The 17589-nt window shown below is 44.1% G+C and overlaps 1 protein-coding gene across 4 annotated transcripts in view; it reads left to right on the top strand.

Moving 5' to 3' along the window:
- The window catches only part of Lhfpl3 (LHFPL tetraspan subfamily member 3), a 593649-nt gene extending 576558 nt beyond the window's left edge, over positions 1-17091 (top strand). For all 4 annotated transcript variants that reach the window (XR_015449295.1, XM_004839705.3, XM_004839706.3 and 1 more), the window contains one exon: positions 14810-17091. Coding sequence is in view for 1 of the 4 variants with exons in the window: in XM_013070336.3 (XP_012925790.1) it covers positions 14810-14838 (29 nt within the window). In the remaining 3 variants the exon portion in view is untranslated. The remainder of the gene's footprint in view (positions 1-14809) is intronic.
- Positions 17092-17589: the final 498 nt, after the last annotated feature.

The raw sequence follows: 17589 nt of genomic DNA, 5'->3' as shown, positions 1-17589 counted from the left end.
CAAGGCTAAATGAATTTCCAATTAGTGAAATGTGTGGGGTGGATATTTAAAGAAAAACTAGCCTTCCTGTGACCAGGGCTGGGGGAAGGAAGCCTTTGCATGAACACGGAGGCCAGGAGCCTGTCGCCAGCAGCCACTCCTGCTGCCGGGCTGCACTTCCATTCTTCTACCCTGTAGTCTTGCTGCCAGGTCTCCTGACCACGAGCCTTTGCATCCTTATTCTCATAACTGCCTTCCTCTTTTTTTCATCCTTGAATGACTTCCCCTTCCTTTAAGAATTGGGCTGGGATTCAGCTCAGTGGTTCAGCCACCTGCCTTGAAAGCACAAGGTCCCAAGTTCGATACCCTGGAACCAAAATAAATAAATAAATAAATAAATAAATAAGAATAAATTCACAATGCCTCGCCAAGGCCAAGAGTTCCACAGAAATCCATCCACACTATGCAGCCATCCACTTCTCCCCAGCTGCCCCGCTCCCCGGCTTTGCCCTGCCTTTCGTGAGTGGACCAAAACTAAGAGAAAGCACTAATACGGATGGCTCCTAACTAAAAGTTTCGTCTAACATCTTATTCATTAGCAGAGCTAGAAGAAAGAATGGAGCTGTGGCCTGTCTCTTCCACCTCCCTGTGTTGTTTCACGGTGGCTGCTCCAAGACCCGGCACGGCCCGATTTCATTCCAACACATGGTCATTTCTGGAGCTCTGGACATCCTCTTTGCCCATATAGAAAAACCCTTCTTTACTCTGCACTCTAAGTGCTCAAAAATTATACATTCACAATTACCGAATCACAAACTCAGCTTTTACCCTTTTACTGTACATAAAACAGAGCTAATGAGATTAGGCAGTAGGAAGCTCTGCGATTGCAAAATTATATTAATGGAATCTCCCAGGGGCTAAGCTGCTCTCTCAGAGAGTTAAACACTTTCCAGAAATCATATTAAAACTCTTTCAGTCCTCCATAGGTCTCTGGGGTCAAGGAAGGAGAAAACTGATGTAGCTTCACACGGATTGGACAGTCTGCTTTCCAACTCTCTTAAAGAAATCCACAGTATTTTGTCTTTTAAAGCCAACACTTGTTACATGGGCAGCTATTTCCTCACAAATGTCACCCGCCAAGGCAGCGCTGACCTCCACTGGTGGCTCCACACCCCACATCATGAGGCGAAATGACTCCCAGGGAGGAAATAACTGGAAAGAAAGGCAGACGGCTGTCTCACTGGTTGTACAAGAATATTATCCTGACAGCCCCCGAGACTAGGCTTCAGGTATAAGTGGTCAGTTTAGGAAGAGATCCCAGAGGGCCGGGGGTTTAGCTCAGTAGTTCCCCCACCTGCCTTGCAAGTGAAAGGACGTGAGTTTGATTCTCGGTACCAAAAAAAAAAAAAAAAAAAGGAAGAGATCCCAGAAAACAGGGTAGGCGATGAGAGGGTGAGATGGGAAGAGGAGGCCAGCCAATAAAGGTGTGTTACCATCTCAGTCTGGCTTCTGTTGCTATCACAGAACACGTGGAACTGAGTGACGTACAGAGAACAGCAGTCCACTGAGCTTACCAGGAAGCCCAGGAGTGTGGCACCAGCACCTAGTGAGGGCCTTCTTGCTGCCTGGTGACATGGTGGGGTGTCACGGTGAGGCAGAACAAGCCCGCTAGCTTGGCTCTCTCTTTGTCATATTAGAGCCACCGGTGCTGCTCTGGGGGCCCCGCGACCTACCTGGTCCCAGTTACCGCCCCAGGGCTCCCCTGACAGACAAATATCGGGGTAAGTTTCTGGAGAACACATTCAAGCCACATCAGTTGTCACCCAAATCATTACTTGTGTGGCTGGAACTTAATCCCCGTGGGAAGGCTGAGCGTCCAGGGGCCAGGGAGATGTTATTTATACACCAGCTCTCGTCAGCCATTGACCAAGGCCTGCTAGGTGGCAGGGGATGGTTTAGGGAGACCCTGTCTCAAGATGCAAAATGTGAAAAAGGAACTTGGGGATGTAACTCAGTACAAAGACCCTGCCTGGGTTCAGTTCCCAGCATTACCAGGAAAGGGGAAAAGAAAAAACTCAATTGGTATGCCCTACCTGGTGTATTACACCGTCTCAAAATTATGTTTAATTGGGCTGAGGATTTAGCTCAGTGGTTTTGCCGCCTGCTGCGCAAGTGCGAGGACCCGAGTTCGATCCCTGGTACCAAAAAAAAAAAATGATGTTCAATGTGTTATCTTACTAGGGAGCAGTGCTAACTGTGTTTCCTTCTCTCTTCTCTCTTCACTCAGCACCGGGCCCACAGCAGACAGAGGCCCTATGGGAGGCTCTAAAGAGTCACCAGGCCATTAGCCCAGGGCCCTAATCTTCCCTCCATTCCCTTCCTCCGGATCACAACCTCCTGTACAGCTCCGGGAGAAATGCCCACTTGCTGCCCTGAGCGCTGTCCTTCCCCAGAATCCCTGGCCTCAGTTTCCCTATGGAGACACTAAGTGGCTGCACTCTTGCCTCGTGCCCAGAGCTGGGATAAACTGCCAATGAAGAGGACAGAGAGGACAGAGAGGATGAGAAGGAGGCGGCCTGCTGCGGCTGAGCCAGGCTTCCAGTGACAAGCAGCTTAGTGCTTTGTTTGCTCGCTTCCTGTTTACCTGAGATAGAGGTTCAGGTAACCTTCCAGCAGGGCTCCCATCTCCCTCGCCCCGGGCCTGCTACAGGGTGGGTGGTCACTACAGGCTTAATTCCTATTTGTCATACTCCCACAGTGGGTAATTTCTGTTTCTACCTCCGCTACTGATGCACCAATGCCAGTGGCAGGGAGGAATCTGCCGAGCCAGCCGGGCCACTTGCACACCCATGTTGGAGGCATCCACCTGCCACCTTCAGAGTCAGATCTGAGTGGCCCCTTAATTGGCATTCTCACGCACTGGCCAAGAGCCACGCCTCTGAATCACAAACACAGCCCAGGATTGGTTCAAGCTGGAAGCCTTTCTGAGAACCAGAAAACTGTTCCCTGTCTGTACAAGATGGATGTCCCATTACAGTGAACAAGCAAGGCACAGAGAGAGAAATGGCTCTGCGACCAGGAGCATTATTCAGCCCTCCTATCTCTGACAGCCCCCAACGGCAACAATAATAAAGAAAGGAGATATGGGGTAGACAGGCTATGGGAAATGTCTGTGAGGGACAGCTCTTGTGGTGACTGAACTCCCACCCTGCTCTGCCTTCATCTTAGGATCTCACTAAGCCTCCATTTGCTTTGAACACAAGTGAATCCTGCTACCAGGAATCTAAGAAAAAGAAATGGGAAGCATTCTTTTCCTCTGTTGTGACTTCTTTCGCCAGTCCTTATGCAGGTGGTTTTTTTGTAATGCTTTATATATTGATGACAGATTTTCTTTTCAGTATCCAGTCATCCATTCAATACAAATGCATTGAGGCATGATTTCTCTCATATGAGAAATCCATTAAAGAGAAAAATCAAAGATAAATAATAGAAAATAGGGAGATAGATCTTTTGCAAATGGGAAGGGCACCAAGGGACAGAAGGAGGGGGGAAGAAAGGGAAGGGAAGGAGAGGTAAAAAGAATCCAGGTGTGTTATGTACATGTGCAACTCCCCATGGTGAATGTACTGCACATATGAATTAAAAAATAAAAATCTTGCTGGGTATGGCAGCACACACCTGTAATCCCAGCACTCGAGAGGCTGAGGCAGGAGGACTACTACAAGTTCAAGCCCAGACTGGGATACATAGCAAACTCAAGGCCAGCCTTAACTAATAATAAAACCCTATCTCATTCTGCAACCTCCCCCCCAAAAAACCAGAAAACAATCCTCTTTGGGGTTAAATCTGTTGCTACTTTCCCTCCACTTTCCAGCCAAAAACTTTCTCCCAAATGGAGGTGGGTTTCCAGCACTTAGGTGTCATCCTTGGTGCCTATAAAACCAGCAAAGGTTCTTATTAGTCCCAAATGAGCACTGAGAAACTATGGATTTATTATTTCATTATTTGTTTAAATAAGAAAACTTCGAGGGAGGTCTTACAAACTGTTTTTCTCAATTCTACTCTATTCATTTCCCATCTGTCCTCTTCAGGGAGGGTGCCAAATGCCACCCTCACTCCTCAAAACCACCCTGCAAAACAGGTGTTACATTGCGGATGAGAACACCAAGGCTGTAACAAGTGAAATATCTTGGCCACATCTAGGAAGCAGTGCCTCCAGGATCTGAACTTTTCGTCTGATTCTAAAGCCCAGTTGCTAACAATACGACATTTAAATATCGTGCATCCCTGGAGACGCTAGATACTCATTCGGTAGGTTTAGGTGGGACCCTGAGCACTGCACAGCCCCAAATTCCCCAGTGACCAAGACACAAGAGGAAACAGCTAGGATTAGAGAAGTGTTGGCCTTGGGCAAACAGAATTTATCAAATTCTGAAGAAGGTTCTGAAGCAGGGTCCCCTAAAGCCATAGGCTTCTCTTCTGGTCTTCCCCAAAGTAGCTTTCCAGAAACCTCAGCGCCCCTCAGGATGAGCCAGTGCCTGTGTTGGATAGCTGCTAACTTCTGAGAGGCGTCCCAGTCCAGGTTAGGACGGCCTGCTTTCTGCACAATTCTGCGATGTCTGTTGCCGTCCTTCTTTATTATCACCCCAGGATAGATTCAAATCCACAATGGTGACCTTTCCTTGTCTGAAATCCTAATCATCCAGCCCCCAGGCAGCTGGTCTTATCCTCTCCCCACACAGCCAGCATTCCTGCTTCACAACAGGTTTCTCCTGCCTGAAGTCAGTGTGCTGAGAACTTGCAAATTGGGAAGATGTGTGATTCTGTATTGAGAGACAGCATGGGGCAAAGCAGTAGTTTTCAAAGCCGATCCTCTGAACCCTGAGCAGCAGAGGGAAGAGGTAGCAGTGTCCAAAGGCCGAGGGAAAGGAAGGCGGGGGGAGGTGGGGCACTGCTTCCTGCTCAGGTCTGTTTCACCTACAGAACTGGGATTCCTAAAAGATTCACAGGCAAAAGCTTTTATGGGGTGCAATGAGACACAGCTGGAAAACCAGCGGGGAGAGGACAGCAACCTAGGTGTTTAGTCACCCGGAAGGCTTTGGGCAAACTGCTTCATCTCTTGGGTCTCAGGATGCTTATGTGCAAAAAAATGGAGTTGATGCTTGCTTTAGTGTGCTGGGGCCACCACAACACCACAGACCGAATGGCTGGAGCCCAGGAGTTTGTTTTCTCACAGCTGTGTGGCCGGAAAACCAGGTCAAGGTTGGCAGGGCTGGCTTCTCCCAGAGCCGCTCTCCTTGGCTTGCAGGTGGCCGTGCTCTCGCTGTGCCCCACAATCCTGCTGTCTGTGCAGACCCCAGGGGTCTCTTCCTTTTGCTGGAGGGACACAGTCCTACTGGGTTAGGGCCCCATCCTCAGGACCGCATTTAACCTTCACTACCTCCTTCAAGGGTCTGCCTCCAGATACAGAGGAGACACAGGACTGTCCCTGACAAGGCCTGGGGCTCCCTCCAACCAACGCCTGAGGCTTACTGAGCAGCTATGCTGAGTGGGCACTGGAGACACAGAAGCTCAGACGAGGCTCACTGGTCAGAAGGATGAGGTGTCTGACAGGATGTTTTGGGCCAAAATGGAGACCTGAAGAAGAGAAAGGAAATGCCACCCAGGGAAGCAATTTGAGATTAGAAAGTGAAAGGAAGGGCATTTGCAGCAGGAGCAAAGGTGCAGAGCAGGATGTGGCTCAAGAGGCTGAGCCCAGGCTGAGGTAGGACAGGAGAAGATGAGTGAGGAGGAGCCTTTGCAGGACGTATTCAGTCTCCATGTGTCATTTCCAAAAAGTGTCAAGCTGAAGAACGGTCCATTTGTATTGATATCATAGAAAGCCCTGAAACTGCAATGAGCCTGTCTCTGGCTCTCGATTCCTGGTTCGTGGCTAGGCAGTGTCAGCTCGTCAGTGACGGATAACATAGCAACCAAACACCTTCATTGTCAGTTAGGTCTCTAGTGGGGGGGTCGCTTGATCTTGATTATAAATCGCCATCTAGAGAGAGGAGGCATTCATCATATTTGAATGTCTTATTTCATAACAATGCCCACCTGAGCAATTAGGACCAGGCTGTTGAATTTGTGGTAATAAAGACATGCAAAGCCTTATGATCCTGAAATCTCTGCCTAGTAAAGCCTCTCTGAAGAACACAGGTCTGCTTCCTGGAGAAGGGAAAAGAGCTGTATTACCACAACATTACTGAAGCTTGGAGAACATTAGAAAGAAGAAAAGGGAACATCCATTGGATTTCTATATGTAACACTGACTCTAGGGCACTCTGAGAAATTTCCAAAAAGTGGTCCCTTTCTTATTGTAAATTCTGTGCTAAAAGAGGGTAAGCATGCCATAAATCTACTTGATGCACAAGTACAGAAATGTCAATATACATCGTCCAGGTAACATAAGTAAAAATAAAATTTCTCAACTCAGACAAACTTTCCATAAAGGTAATAAAGAAAACAGGTTTGTTATTGAGGAAGAATTAAACCAGAATGTGATGTACATTGCAGGCAATCTGCTAAGAGATCTCAAAGACAGACATACCTCGTCTTTGTCCATCATCAAAGCAGCACAACCCTTCGGACTCAAGTCCTCAGGATGGGCAATAGCCATTTACTGCATCCTAAATTCCCCCTGTCACTGGGGTGACCATCTGTGTTACTTAACTGGCTATCTAAAAGGGAAAAAAGTAAACCTCTCCCTATGACACAAGGTAGTTTTACAACTGGAAACAAGATCCCAGTGGGATATAAGAAAATTGAGAACATTGCCAAGTGGAAAACAGGGGTATTATCTCCCTTGAAGTTTCTATTTCAAAGGTATGGCTCTCAGATACTTCAAGATGTCCCTGGGTCAAAAAGCTGATGAGAGCCTTATTTAGTTTCTTAAACAGTCTATGCACAGTGGTACACACCTGTAATCCCAGCAACCTCAAAAGCTGAAGTAGGAGGATCAACAATCCAAGTCGAGCCTAAGGAACTTAGTGACTCAGTGAGACCTGGCCTCAAACATTTTTTAAAAATCCTGTGGATGTAGCTCAGTCCAAAGGCTCTGGGTTCAATCCCCAGATCAATCAATCAATCAATCAATAAAATGTTTTAAAAAGCTAGGCATACCAACTCCCCACAAGGAATGTAATCATTATGTACTGTAAACATATACTAATAAAAATTTTTTAATTGAAAAAAATTTTAAATCCAACCATGGTGGTACCCACTTGTGATGCCAGTGCTCTGAGAGGCTGAGACAGGAGAATCACAAGTTTGAGCCCAGCTTGGGCAACTTAGTCAGGCCCTGTCTCAACAACAACAAAAATTTTAAAAGAGCTGGAGATGTAGCCTGAGGCCCTAGGTTTAATCCCAAGTACTGCAAAAAAAAAAAAGAAATTTACACATATTTCAAAAAGTCAGAGAAACAATTTGCAAGTTTTCTAAAGTAAATGCTATAAGAGAGAGAAAGAGAAGTTTCTTCCCTTTTTTTTTTTTTTTTTTTTTTTGTACCAGGGATCAAACTCAGGACCTTGTACTTTCGAGGCAGGTGGCGGGGCACCACTGAGCTAAATCCCGAGTCCCTTTTCCCTTATTTTCAACAAGGAGAATTAAGCCTCTTATTTTTAGTTGTCCTTACAATATCAAAGTAAAAATTCATCTCTAAATAATAGTATTCATATCAATGACAGAAGTAGTTGGCATGTCATGGTCTTGCTCTGTGCATTAACTTACTTAATGCTCACAACAGCTCTATGTGGGAGGCTGCACTTATCCCCATTTTACACATGGGGAGACTGGGCCAGGTAACATGCCCAAGGAGACAGACCTATAAGTGCTTGTATCAGTCAGCTTTTGTGTTCCTGGGACACACCTATAACCTAATTTGGCATGGGGTTTCAGAGGATTCAGTCCACAGTCAACTGGCTCCAAGGGAGAAACACCATGGTGGAGGGGTGTGGTAAAGATGTTCATGGCAGCCAAGAAGCAGAGAGGCTCATGGACCAGATACTGCATAGTCTCCCAAGGTCACACCTCCATCGTCCACCCAGACACACGGAAGTGTGCTTTACTAATCCACTAGGTGGCTCTCAGGCCAATCAAGTTGACAGCTATCATAGGAAAGGACGCTTATAGGAAGATCTATGAAGCTGAATAGTCAGTGGCAACAGACAGAAATGGATTTATTATACAAGAACCAATTCGTATTTAGATTTCATGTGTGCAGTTTCACATGTGGTAATACTAAATTGGGTTTTGCATTTAATTGTATTTTTAAAGGAGTGTCATGACCACACGGTGAAGTTTTAGTGCTTGGTCTAGTTCACAAAACAGAAAGGCAGATTAATTACAAAAAATTTCAAGAGCATGCTAGGAGACACTGAAGTGGAAATGGCACATTAAGATCACCTTCTTTAGGGCTGGGGATTTAGCTCAGTGGTTTCGCCGTCTGCTGGACAAGTGCAAGGACCCGAGTTTGATCCCTGATACCAAAAAAAAGAAAAAGATCAACTCATTTGCTAGGATATTATATTCTCACCCTTCTGTGGACCTATCTTTTGGGCTTTAATAGTGAAAGATTTTTGACCTACGTAAAAGATGGAATGGTTTCAAGTCAAAACAGGAAAGTGAATATTATCAGGATTCATAAATCAGTGGCAAGTTCCATTCTCAAGATGCCTGGGTAAGGCCTACCAAGTAACAGTGTCTGTTTTCTTGCTCTTCATCCATTCCTCAGTATTCACTAATAGGGAGTAGAGGAGAAAGAATTGGAAGAGATATTCATGAATTAACAATCAGAATTCCTTCTTCTGAGTTACTTTCTGAGAAAAGGTCACACAAGGAAGTGTTGCACCTGACATTAAAGTCTAATTGTCCATCGCCTATAAAAACAACATGAAAGGATCTGGACCAGCTTCTTAGGCCATTTTATGCCCCTTCCCAGCAAAGATCTGTGTAAGTTGTCAGAACAATTTTAGCATTTACTGTCTGTGCCTGTTTTGTTGAAATCAGTATCCCAGATCCAAAAGGAATCAGAAAGAGACAGAGGAAAAAAGAGACAGTGAGAAAGGCAAAAAATACAAAGATTTTTTAAAAAAGAAACTTGGGGAGGAAGGTGGAAAGAAAATGTCCTACGACTGCCTCATGTGGTAACTTTCCCATGATTCCTAGGTGCCTCCCTACATGTTCATACTGGAAAAAAGTAGTGTCAGAACCAAGTAATAAAATCTCCAATAAAACCCAGGATGAGAGAACACTCCCTACCTTAGCTCCCTCTACATAGAGGCTTAATGCAAGTGGGAGGGATCACAAACCCCAACGTCTACCTGGAAGCAAAAGTGGATGGACTTTCACCATGTATGGGAGATTTGCTTTTCTGGGCTTTCATGGTGCATTGGCCGAGGGCTTTTATAGAACCTATTGTATAGCAAGCACCTTACTGGGCTGGGAATGCAGAGGTGACTTGCTCAGTTTGCCTCAGGGAGCTGAGTCTAACCCTAGCTTCTCAGAGCTTGGTACCTGACCACCAGCAACAGCAGCAGGAGCACCCCAAAGATCAGAAGATTATTAGAAATGCAAGAGGGGGCCGGGGATTTAGCTCAGTGGTGCCACTGCCTTCCTCGAAAGTGAAAGCCCAAGGTCCTGATCCGCCGTACCAAACAAAAGAAATGCAAGGCCTCAGGCCCTGCCCCAGCCCCACAGGATCAAAGTCTGCGTGTTTAGCAAGGTACTAGGGGAGAGCTGAACTCAGTTGGACCCCTTTTTGGTTCCACGTAGCACCAAGGCCTCTCCCTGTGGTCCCAGATAAGGGATTCAGATATCGCTGATACTCAAGATCCCTGACATCAGTAATGCTCAGAGAAAGGCAAGGTGAACCACAGTGAACTATCACCCTGCACCCACAAGGATGGCCATTACCAAGGAAACAAAACAAAGCACAAGAATTGGCACCATGAGAAGAAAGGGGCCCTCTGGGCACTGTGGGCGGGATTGCCAAATGGTGGAACCAGCATAGGAAACAACATGGAGCTTCCTCAAAGAGGTGCCATAAGAGCCAGGCACAGTGGCATAGACTTGTCATCCCAGCTGCTCTGGAGGCCGCGGCAGGAGGATCTCAAGTTCCAGCCCAGCAGGGTCAATTTAAGAAGACCCCATCTCAAGAAATGTTTTTTTTTTTGGTACCGGGGATGGAACTCGGGTCTTTCCGCTTGTGGGGCAAGCATCGGAACCATTGAGCTAAATCCTCGGCCCCCATCTCAAGAAATTTAAAAAGGGCTGGGGATGTAGCTTAGTGCAAGGCTCTGGGTTCAATCCCCAATACACCTCCCCAAAAAGAAGCGGGAAAGATTAACACAGAAAGTTTTATGTTTTTGTTTTTACCACACACACACAAAATGAACCTGAGGACTCTTAAAGGCCAGATCCAGGGGAAAGGAATTTAGACCCCACCTCTCAATAGGAACAATGACAGGAACAATGGCAGCCATCTTTGCCACACCACCGTGGGCCTGTCAGGTCTCAGCATCTGAGGAGACAGATGGTGGGGGACTCTTTCCAGAAGACTGTGTTCTGCCTCTGTGGGATGAAGGGTATCAGAAGTCCCTGCAGAGATGTGAGACTTAGAATCAACAGAGTGAGAGAAACGGACAGAGCTCACGTAGCCAATGAGAAAAGTGGCCTGGAATTCCACCCTTACTCATCTTCACAACAAAGACTCCCCAGCCATTCTGCTAAAAAGCCAAGCATTTTCCTTCCTCAGTGGCTGTCTCCAGCCTCACCCTGACCGAGGGGGCTCCAGATCCTCATTGCATAGGTCAGATAGGAACAATCAGTGGAAACCTTTCAACACCATTAAACACAGAAAATTCAACAAAGTAGCATTTAGTCAGCCTGGACAGAGCGACCATGATAAATGCTGCTTTCAAGAGCAGCGATTCAGATGACAGCTTCAGAAGGATCTGCAAAGAGCCCCTTGGAGGTGGAACATGGGCAACTCGCAGCCCGTGACATGTTACAAGGTCAAACCTGACTGCACAAAGCTTCAGAGTGGCACTCTGTGACTTATTTATTCAGTCCTGCTCTGTACAAACCCAGGCGAATGTGACATCTTTTCAGTTGCATCCCCTGATGGGCAATATCCATGGTGCATGGGAAATGTTAGCAGAAGTTTTGAAAAGAGCAGAGTGTTTTACAAGGCAGTGTTTATGGTGTAGCCACATGGAGGCTTCCACCAAACTCTGCAGACCATCCTGCTGCCCCACGGCCTCAAGACAAAAGGAATAATGACCACATCTGGGGAGGAAAGTCCTGCCTTTTATTCTCTCCCCTCCATCTCCACAGACCTGTTTGAAGAGCTGGCCTCTACCAAACCTTCGAGTGGAGAACTCTGCTGTGCATGCCATCTAAGTAATGGTGATGGCCTCCTAAGTCTCCTCCAGCAAAAATGGCTTCCTGATATTACTAGGGAGCATTTGTGCTCTGAGCAGTGCTGGAACCAATATCCTGCTTAATTTTAGCCTAGAAGCCTGCAGAACTCTTGCATGCCCTGGGGTTCTTGTTGCACACTGGTGTCCTTGTTGCACACTGGTGTCGTAGACTAGGAAGAAAAAATACAGTGGTAGCAGTGTCTAGGGAACTTAAACTCCAGCAGACACTCCCTGCACTCCTCATGAAGAGCACGCTGCACTCAGGGCAGAGCTGGGCCTGGTGAGGCAAGCCCAGGGTCCACTGTGCACAATTTCAGGAGCCGCCTGCCCCACCCCCATGTGATACTGCGTGAGCCTCAAATTTTGAACCCCAGCCATCTGACCGCTTCACTCTAGTCCAGGCCAAGTCCTCTGGCTCTGTGCTCTTGTTTTTTCTATTTGTTCCTCCACTCTCTGGGTGGCACTGAGGCTGTGGTTGGGGAGTACGGGTCACTGTTTATTAACAGTGGACACAGACTGACTGACGAATGCTCAGATTACAGTGAGAAGTCTCAAGAGACGTTTGGCCAAATGGAGGCCACAGGCTAGAGCAGACCAGGAAGGGCTGCTGAGTGATTTGTCCTGATCAGGCCGGGATGTGGGCCCAGTGATGGGGGTGGAGGATGCTACTTGTGCGATGGGCCACACGTTCCATTTCTACGAGGCTTGGAGTCTTCCCAGGGAAGTGTCTACCCTCAGGATGTAGATATGGATAAGACTGCTTGGGAGCTGATCTGAAACCCTTCCACCGCCGTCACACCCAGCCCAGCCCACTGAGAATGGGTCCCCTGCAGTGGGATGCAGCACTGGACACAAGTACTTCCTTCCTTCAATCTCCTAGTTTTCTGTTTTGTTTTGTTTTTTGTTTTGGGTACCAGGAATGGAACTCAGGACCTTGTGCTTGTGAGGCAGGCTCGGTGCCACTGAGCTAAATCCTCAGCCCTGCAATCTCCTGGTTTTCATTCATCCTGTGATGTCACAAAGCCAATCTGGGCAGCTTAGGGCTAGGGAAAGAGAAACAAGGAGTCTCTGGTTCATGAATGCCAACAAATTACTCACATCAAAAAGACTTTTCTATCGGGCCAGGGATTTAGCTTAGTGGTTCCACTACTTGCTTCAGAAGCACAAGGACCCTAGTTTGATCCCTGGTACCAAAAAATAAAATAAAATAAAAAGACTTTTCTATCATGAAATAGGGAGTGTATTTAAGAATCTCAAGGAAATGAGAAAGTCTTTCCTTGCCCTCCTCTTCCCCCTCATCACAGCCCTGAGCATGTCCACATCTTCTGTCTCCTCCATGTGCCTAGCAACTTGTCAACACCTAGTCCCAAATTCTCTTCCAAATGTTCACAACCCACCACCCCACTGCTCTCTCCCCATCCACAACACCTTCCTGTCTTACTGGAAACCCCAGATATCCCCTTGGTGGATTTAAAACAGAAAATATTCAGAGTGAAGACACATGCTAGAGTGGCATCGTGAACCTCCAAGCCTCACTTTGAATTCCATCTGGCAGGAGCAAGGTTCAGAACCACTGAGAGCAGAGTGCAAAGCTCCACAGATTGTTTCTGTTGCTTTTAATACTGTCAGAAGAAAGCAGTGTCTAATGATTAAAATGAATAATTAATACTGTGGAGTAGGAAGAAAAGGTCCAAAAGGGTAGGGGAAGTGGGAGGGGAAAGGGAAAGGAAAGAAGGGAAATGGAAAATTATGAGAAAAGGAAAAAATGGAAACAAAGTCTTTGTAAATAGGGAAGGGTGGAGGGGGTGAAGGGAGGACAGGAAATGGGGAAAAAATAAGAACCAAGATACTCATGTAAAGGTACAATGTCCCAATGATAAATGTAAACATACTGTATACCTAAAATGTACCAATAAAAGAATTTAAGCAAAAAAGAAAGAAAGCAGTGTCTTCCACGGGCCTTCTGCCAGTAAACTCAGTCTTACAGAACCATTAGAGGCTCGTCATCATTATGACACAATCCTATCTCAATTGTCCCCTGTGGACTGGGAACATTAAAGTAACATAGTCCTCTTGCTGAGAGACGTTCGTTACGATCATAGTGTGCAGGCAAATTTTTAACATGTGATGAAAACAAGGGGGAAAATATTGAAAACAACAACAGAATCTTTCAGTTCTGTCTAGCACACATTCCGAAGTTATCATCTTATCTTGTAATTCAAAGTACTCTGCGATGCAAAAACCAAATCACCTGGGGGTTTTTTCAGCCCAAATCTGCCACAATGGCCAGCTAGGTGTGTTTATTCATCCTCACAGGTACCCTTAAACCCTGGCTAGTGGTGCTGAAGTCTATGAAAATCATCCAACGAATAAGGCTGATCATTACCACTTATGCTCTAGTTTTGTTTATAATAGGCATAGTCCCTAATCTGTTGGAGGAAAGGAAAAGCAGCTATCCCCTGAGGAAAAAAAGAGAAAAAGTAAGAGACCAAGTAGATTGCCAGCATGGTGGTGCACGTCTGTGATCCTAGCCCTCAGAAAGCTGAAGCAGGAGGATCACCATGAGTCTGAGGCCAGCGTGGGCTACATAGAGAGTTCAAGTCCAGCTTGAACTACATAGCAAGACAAACAAACAAAGATCAAATAGATCCTAACACACAAAGATGCTCATCATTTATAATAACAAGGAAATAAAAACCTACCTATATATCTGACAGTAGTGAAATTGAGAATGGAATATTGAGCATGGAATGGAAAGGTATGTGAATAAAATGGAATATTATATGGCTGTTAGAAATTGATATGGGTGATATTTTAGTGGAAATGTATAAAATTTGTTTTTAATATAATGATATAATATTAAAAACCTCATTTATGTGATTCCAATTTTATGAGTATGTATTTACATAAGGAATGGAAGGAAACATGGAAGAAAACAGTTGCTATGTCAGGATGATTGCATTTGTGAGTGATTTGTCCTTGTAATCATTTCTTTTGTAGCTATTATCATGTCAAGTGTGAAATAAAACAAGGAAAGTGCTAGTTTTCCATGCTAGGCAGGATCACAATGCTTGGGATCATCCTACATTCTTCCTTGCTCCTTCAGAGCAGCCTGGACTCCTGACCCAGACAAAGGGAATATTTGGGTTTTAGAGAAGATCATGTGCTGGTAAGACCATCCAGTGTGTTCAGTGAAACAATTCTCCAACTTTTCAGTCTTCTTTGGTAATAAATCTCAGTGCACTTGAACCATTTGCTGACATTTTTTTTTTCATGAAAAATATTGTGCACAAAGTCTTGCTGACAGAAAATGATGCATCTTTTTCTCTTCCCCTAATCCTTTTTCTCTCTCTTCCCTCCTTTTTTTGCAGTTCTGCTAAGCCAATATTCTCTAGAATGAGCACAAAATGAATCAAATAACAGCTAAACAAATCGAATAACAGCTTTTGTACATCAACATCAAGAAAGAAAACGCTTGGAAGAGATCAGAGCCTGGGGATGAATACAGACAAGAGTGAAGCATCCACTCGTCAAAGCACCTTCTAAATGTAGATCTGCAGAGATGGGGTGATTTTCAGGAAGAGAGGTGATCATGGATTAAACACCAACTCATGGAAACTGTCACTGGAAAAGCTCAGATAATACTCATGAAAAATATTCAGGAAACATCTTAAGGAAGAGGAATATAAATGTGCTAGAATTAACATGTAAAATACATATGTACTGAGGTTTGTCACCTGTCCTTTTTCAATCAAGCCAAAAACAAAAAGCTTTAATCTTTCAATACTATTACAAAAAAAGGGGCAGTTAGTTCTAGATTATTCCTATCTCACTAGCCAAGAAGCTGATCAAGTGTCATTTATTGAGGAAGAAGCTTAGAAAATGCCTCTGACCTTTGGTTCTCCGTCTCTACTGTTGATTTATTTCACTGTGTGATTAATTACAACCACTCAGTTGTTAAGAAATGCAACACTTCAAACTTTTTCCCAAGTCTGTGTTCAGTCGAACCTGTCTGTAGAAGTTACTACTGAGAAAGTGTTTCTGACATATACTCTTACTCCATCAAGCTATATATTCCAGGAAGTACATCTTGACATCCTAGGTTCCCAAGCAACATAGATTTCCCTATCTTTCAGGAAACAGCATCAAGGAACTCTGAAAAATATAGAAAGCTCATTTTTACCTTGGATGCTCACGTGTAATATATAGGCTGCTAACAAATAAACACCTTTTTCTAATTCTCCCTAGTGTATGCATAGGAATTTAATATACTTTATAGATATCTAAAATATGTGATTTGTTTCTATTTCTTTGCCATCCATATCATCAGAAATCCATATCCTTTATTTCTCTGACAGGCATTTGCTTTTATTTTTTTTAATTATTCCATTAAAATTATTTCTAAGTGATAGTAAGAGGTACTAACAAAATAAATAATAATTTAATAGCCTTAGAGATAAATGATTATATACTTACACAAGTCAAAGTAACTTGGTAGGAATAAGTTAACTTTTTATTTACTAATGTTGGTTTCAAAATTCTCAGATTTTTTTTTTCTTTTTTAGTTAGCTGGCATTTGGAAGTGGTTACAACCTATCCATTGTCTGTAACGATCTTTTGTTCCCAGGATTCCCTGACCATCTCCCTCATGGTATATCTTACCAATATCCTACAACAAAGAAATAGTTAATATCAAAATAGTCAATTGCCTGAGAATGAACGCAAGCTAAAATGTACATGCAAGAATGTTCAGTGGAAGCTAACCCATGTCCTACACTTGAGCCAGGAACATGAATGCACAAAATGCTTTCCTTTTGGCTCACAATTCAGATCAAATTAGCATAAAGCACCAGACTATCAGATTGTTGATAACACAAACACAGCAGGTTGACGTCTCTTACCCTTTCTCTCTTAGGCACACATTCGTGCTTTAGCCAGATGTTTCTGGTACTGGCCATGTTTTCACCATAAATGGGATCATAAATCAAATAGCTAAAGGTATATTACAGATAGGCTCAAGTAAGTAAGACCCATTTTACAATGATGTGGCTTTTTGCAAGAACTAAATTAAAGGAGTACTTAGAATCTGTAGTGAAAGTATTAGTCATTCTGGAGATTACCTGTTGCTTTAAGTATTAGCTGTCCTATTGCATTCAGAATACCCTACTTGCTAAATTTAATTACACACAACTTTTCAAGAATTCATTTATTTATCTCTCTAAAATAGAAACAAAGTGTCAGCTTTCTCTAATCCATGTCAATTACAAATTCCATCAGGAGTCCTATATCACTAATAGTGGTGTTAGCAAAAATGAAAAGGTACTTCCTATCCATGTGCAAATGTTTTAAAAAAGTTTTTGTGTAAACCTGTCATTTAGCATACCACAGTGCTATGAAGGTGAGTCATTGATGACGTACCATTTGTACATAGACAATACACATGTAAATCACTAAATGTTAAGTACAAGAAGTATGTTTTTATCTTTTTAAAAAATGAAAAGTGATTCCCTTTCTCATTGTGTTCTGTTGTATTCTGTCCAAAAGTTGTGTGTAATTTTTTTAAGGTCCAGGAAATGTAAAGAAATTTGTTGGAATATCTGAATTTCTGTAAAAAAATAAAAATAAAAATAAAATTTTGTTACTTAAAAGAATGCTTGGTGGTGTGGTACACATTGAATGCATTCAGTTTCTGTCTTGGTCCAGTGATCCAGGGTGAGCAAATGGTTTGAGTGAAGCAACTATCTTCAGAAAAACTTAGCCAGGCATGGTGGTACACGCCTGCAATCCTAGCACTCAGGAGGCTGAGGCAGGAGGAGTCCAGTGAGTTTGAGGCCAGCCTAGGCTACATAGTGAGTTCAAGGCCAGCTTGAAGTACATAGCGAGACTTGGTCTAAAAAAATTTAAAAAAAATTTGCTGCTGTATTCCACAACAGTTGCCAACAGAGACATTTATTAGCTGTGCGGGCCCTTCAGGTAGAGGCCAGACTCAAGTCCTCCAAAACCTCTTCCAGCTGAATATAAACTATAAGCTTTATAAACTATAAACTCCAGCCATCTTCATACATTCAGGGGAATGAAGTTGGAAACTAAATTACAAGTGAAACTTGACCTGAAATATCCAACTGCTCAATCTCCACTCTGCAATTTGGAA

Source organism: Heterocephalus glaber, unplaced genomic scaffold (genome assembly GCF_053883595.1).
Source record: "Heterocephalus glaber isolate CG9 unplaced genomic scaffold, H.glaber_assembly_v1.0 deba00000676, whole genome shotgun sequence".
In the NCBI taxonomy this organism is placed as follows: domain Eukaryota; kingdom Metazoa; phylum Chordata; class Mammalia; order Rodentia; family Bathyergidae; genus Heterocephalus; species Heterocephalus glaber.
This window is presented reverse-complemented; position numbering and strand designations above follow the sequence as displayed.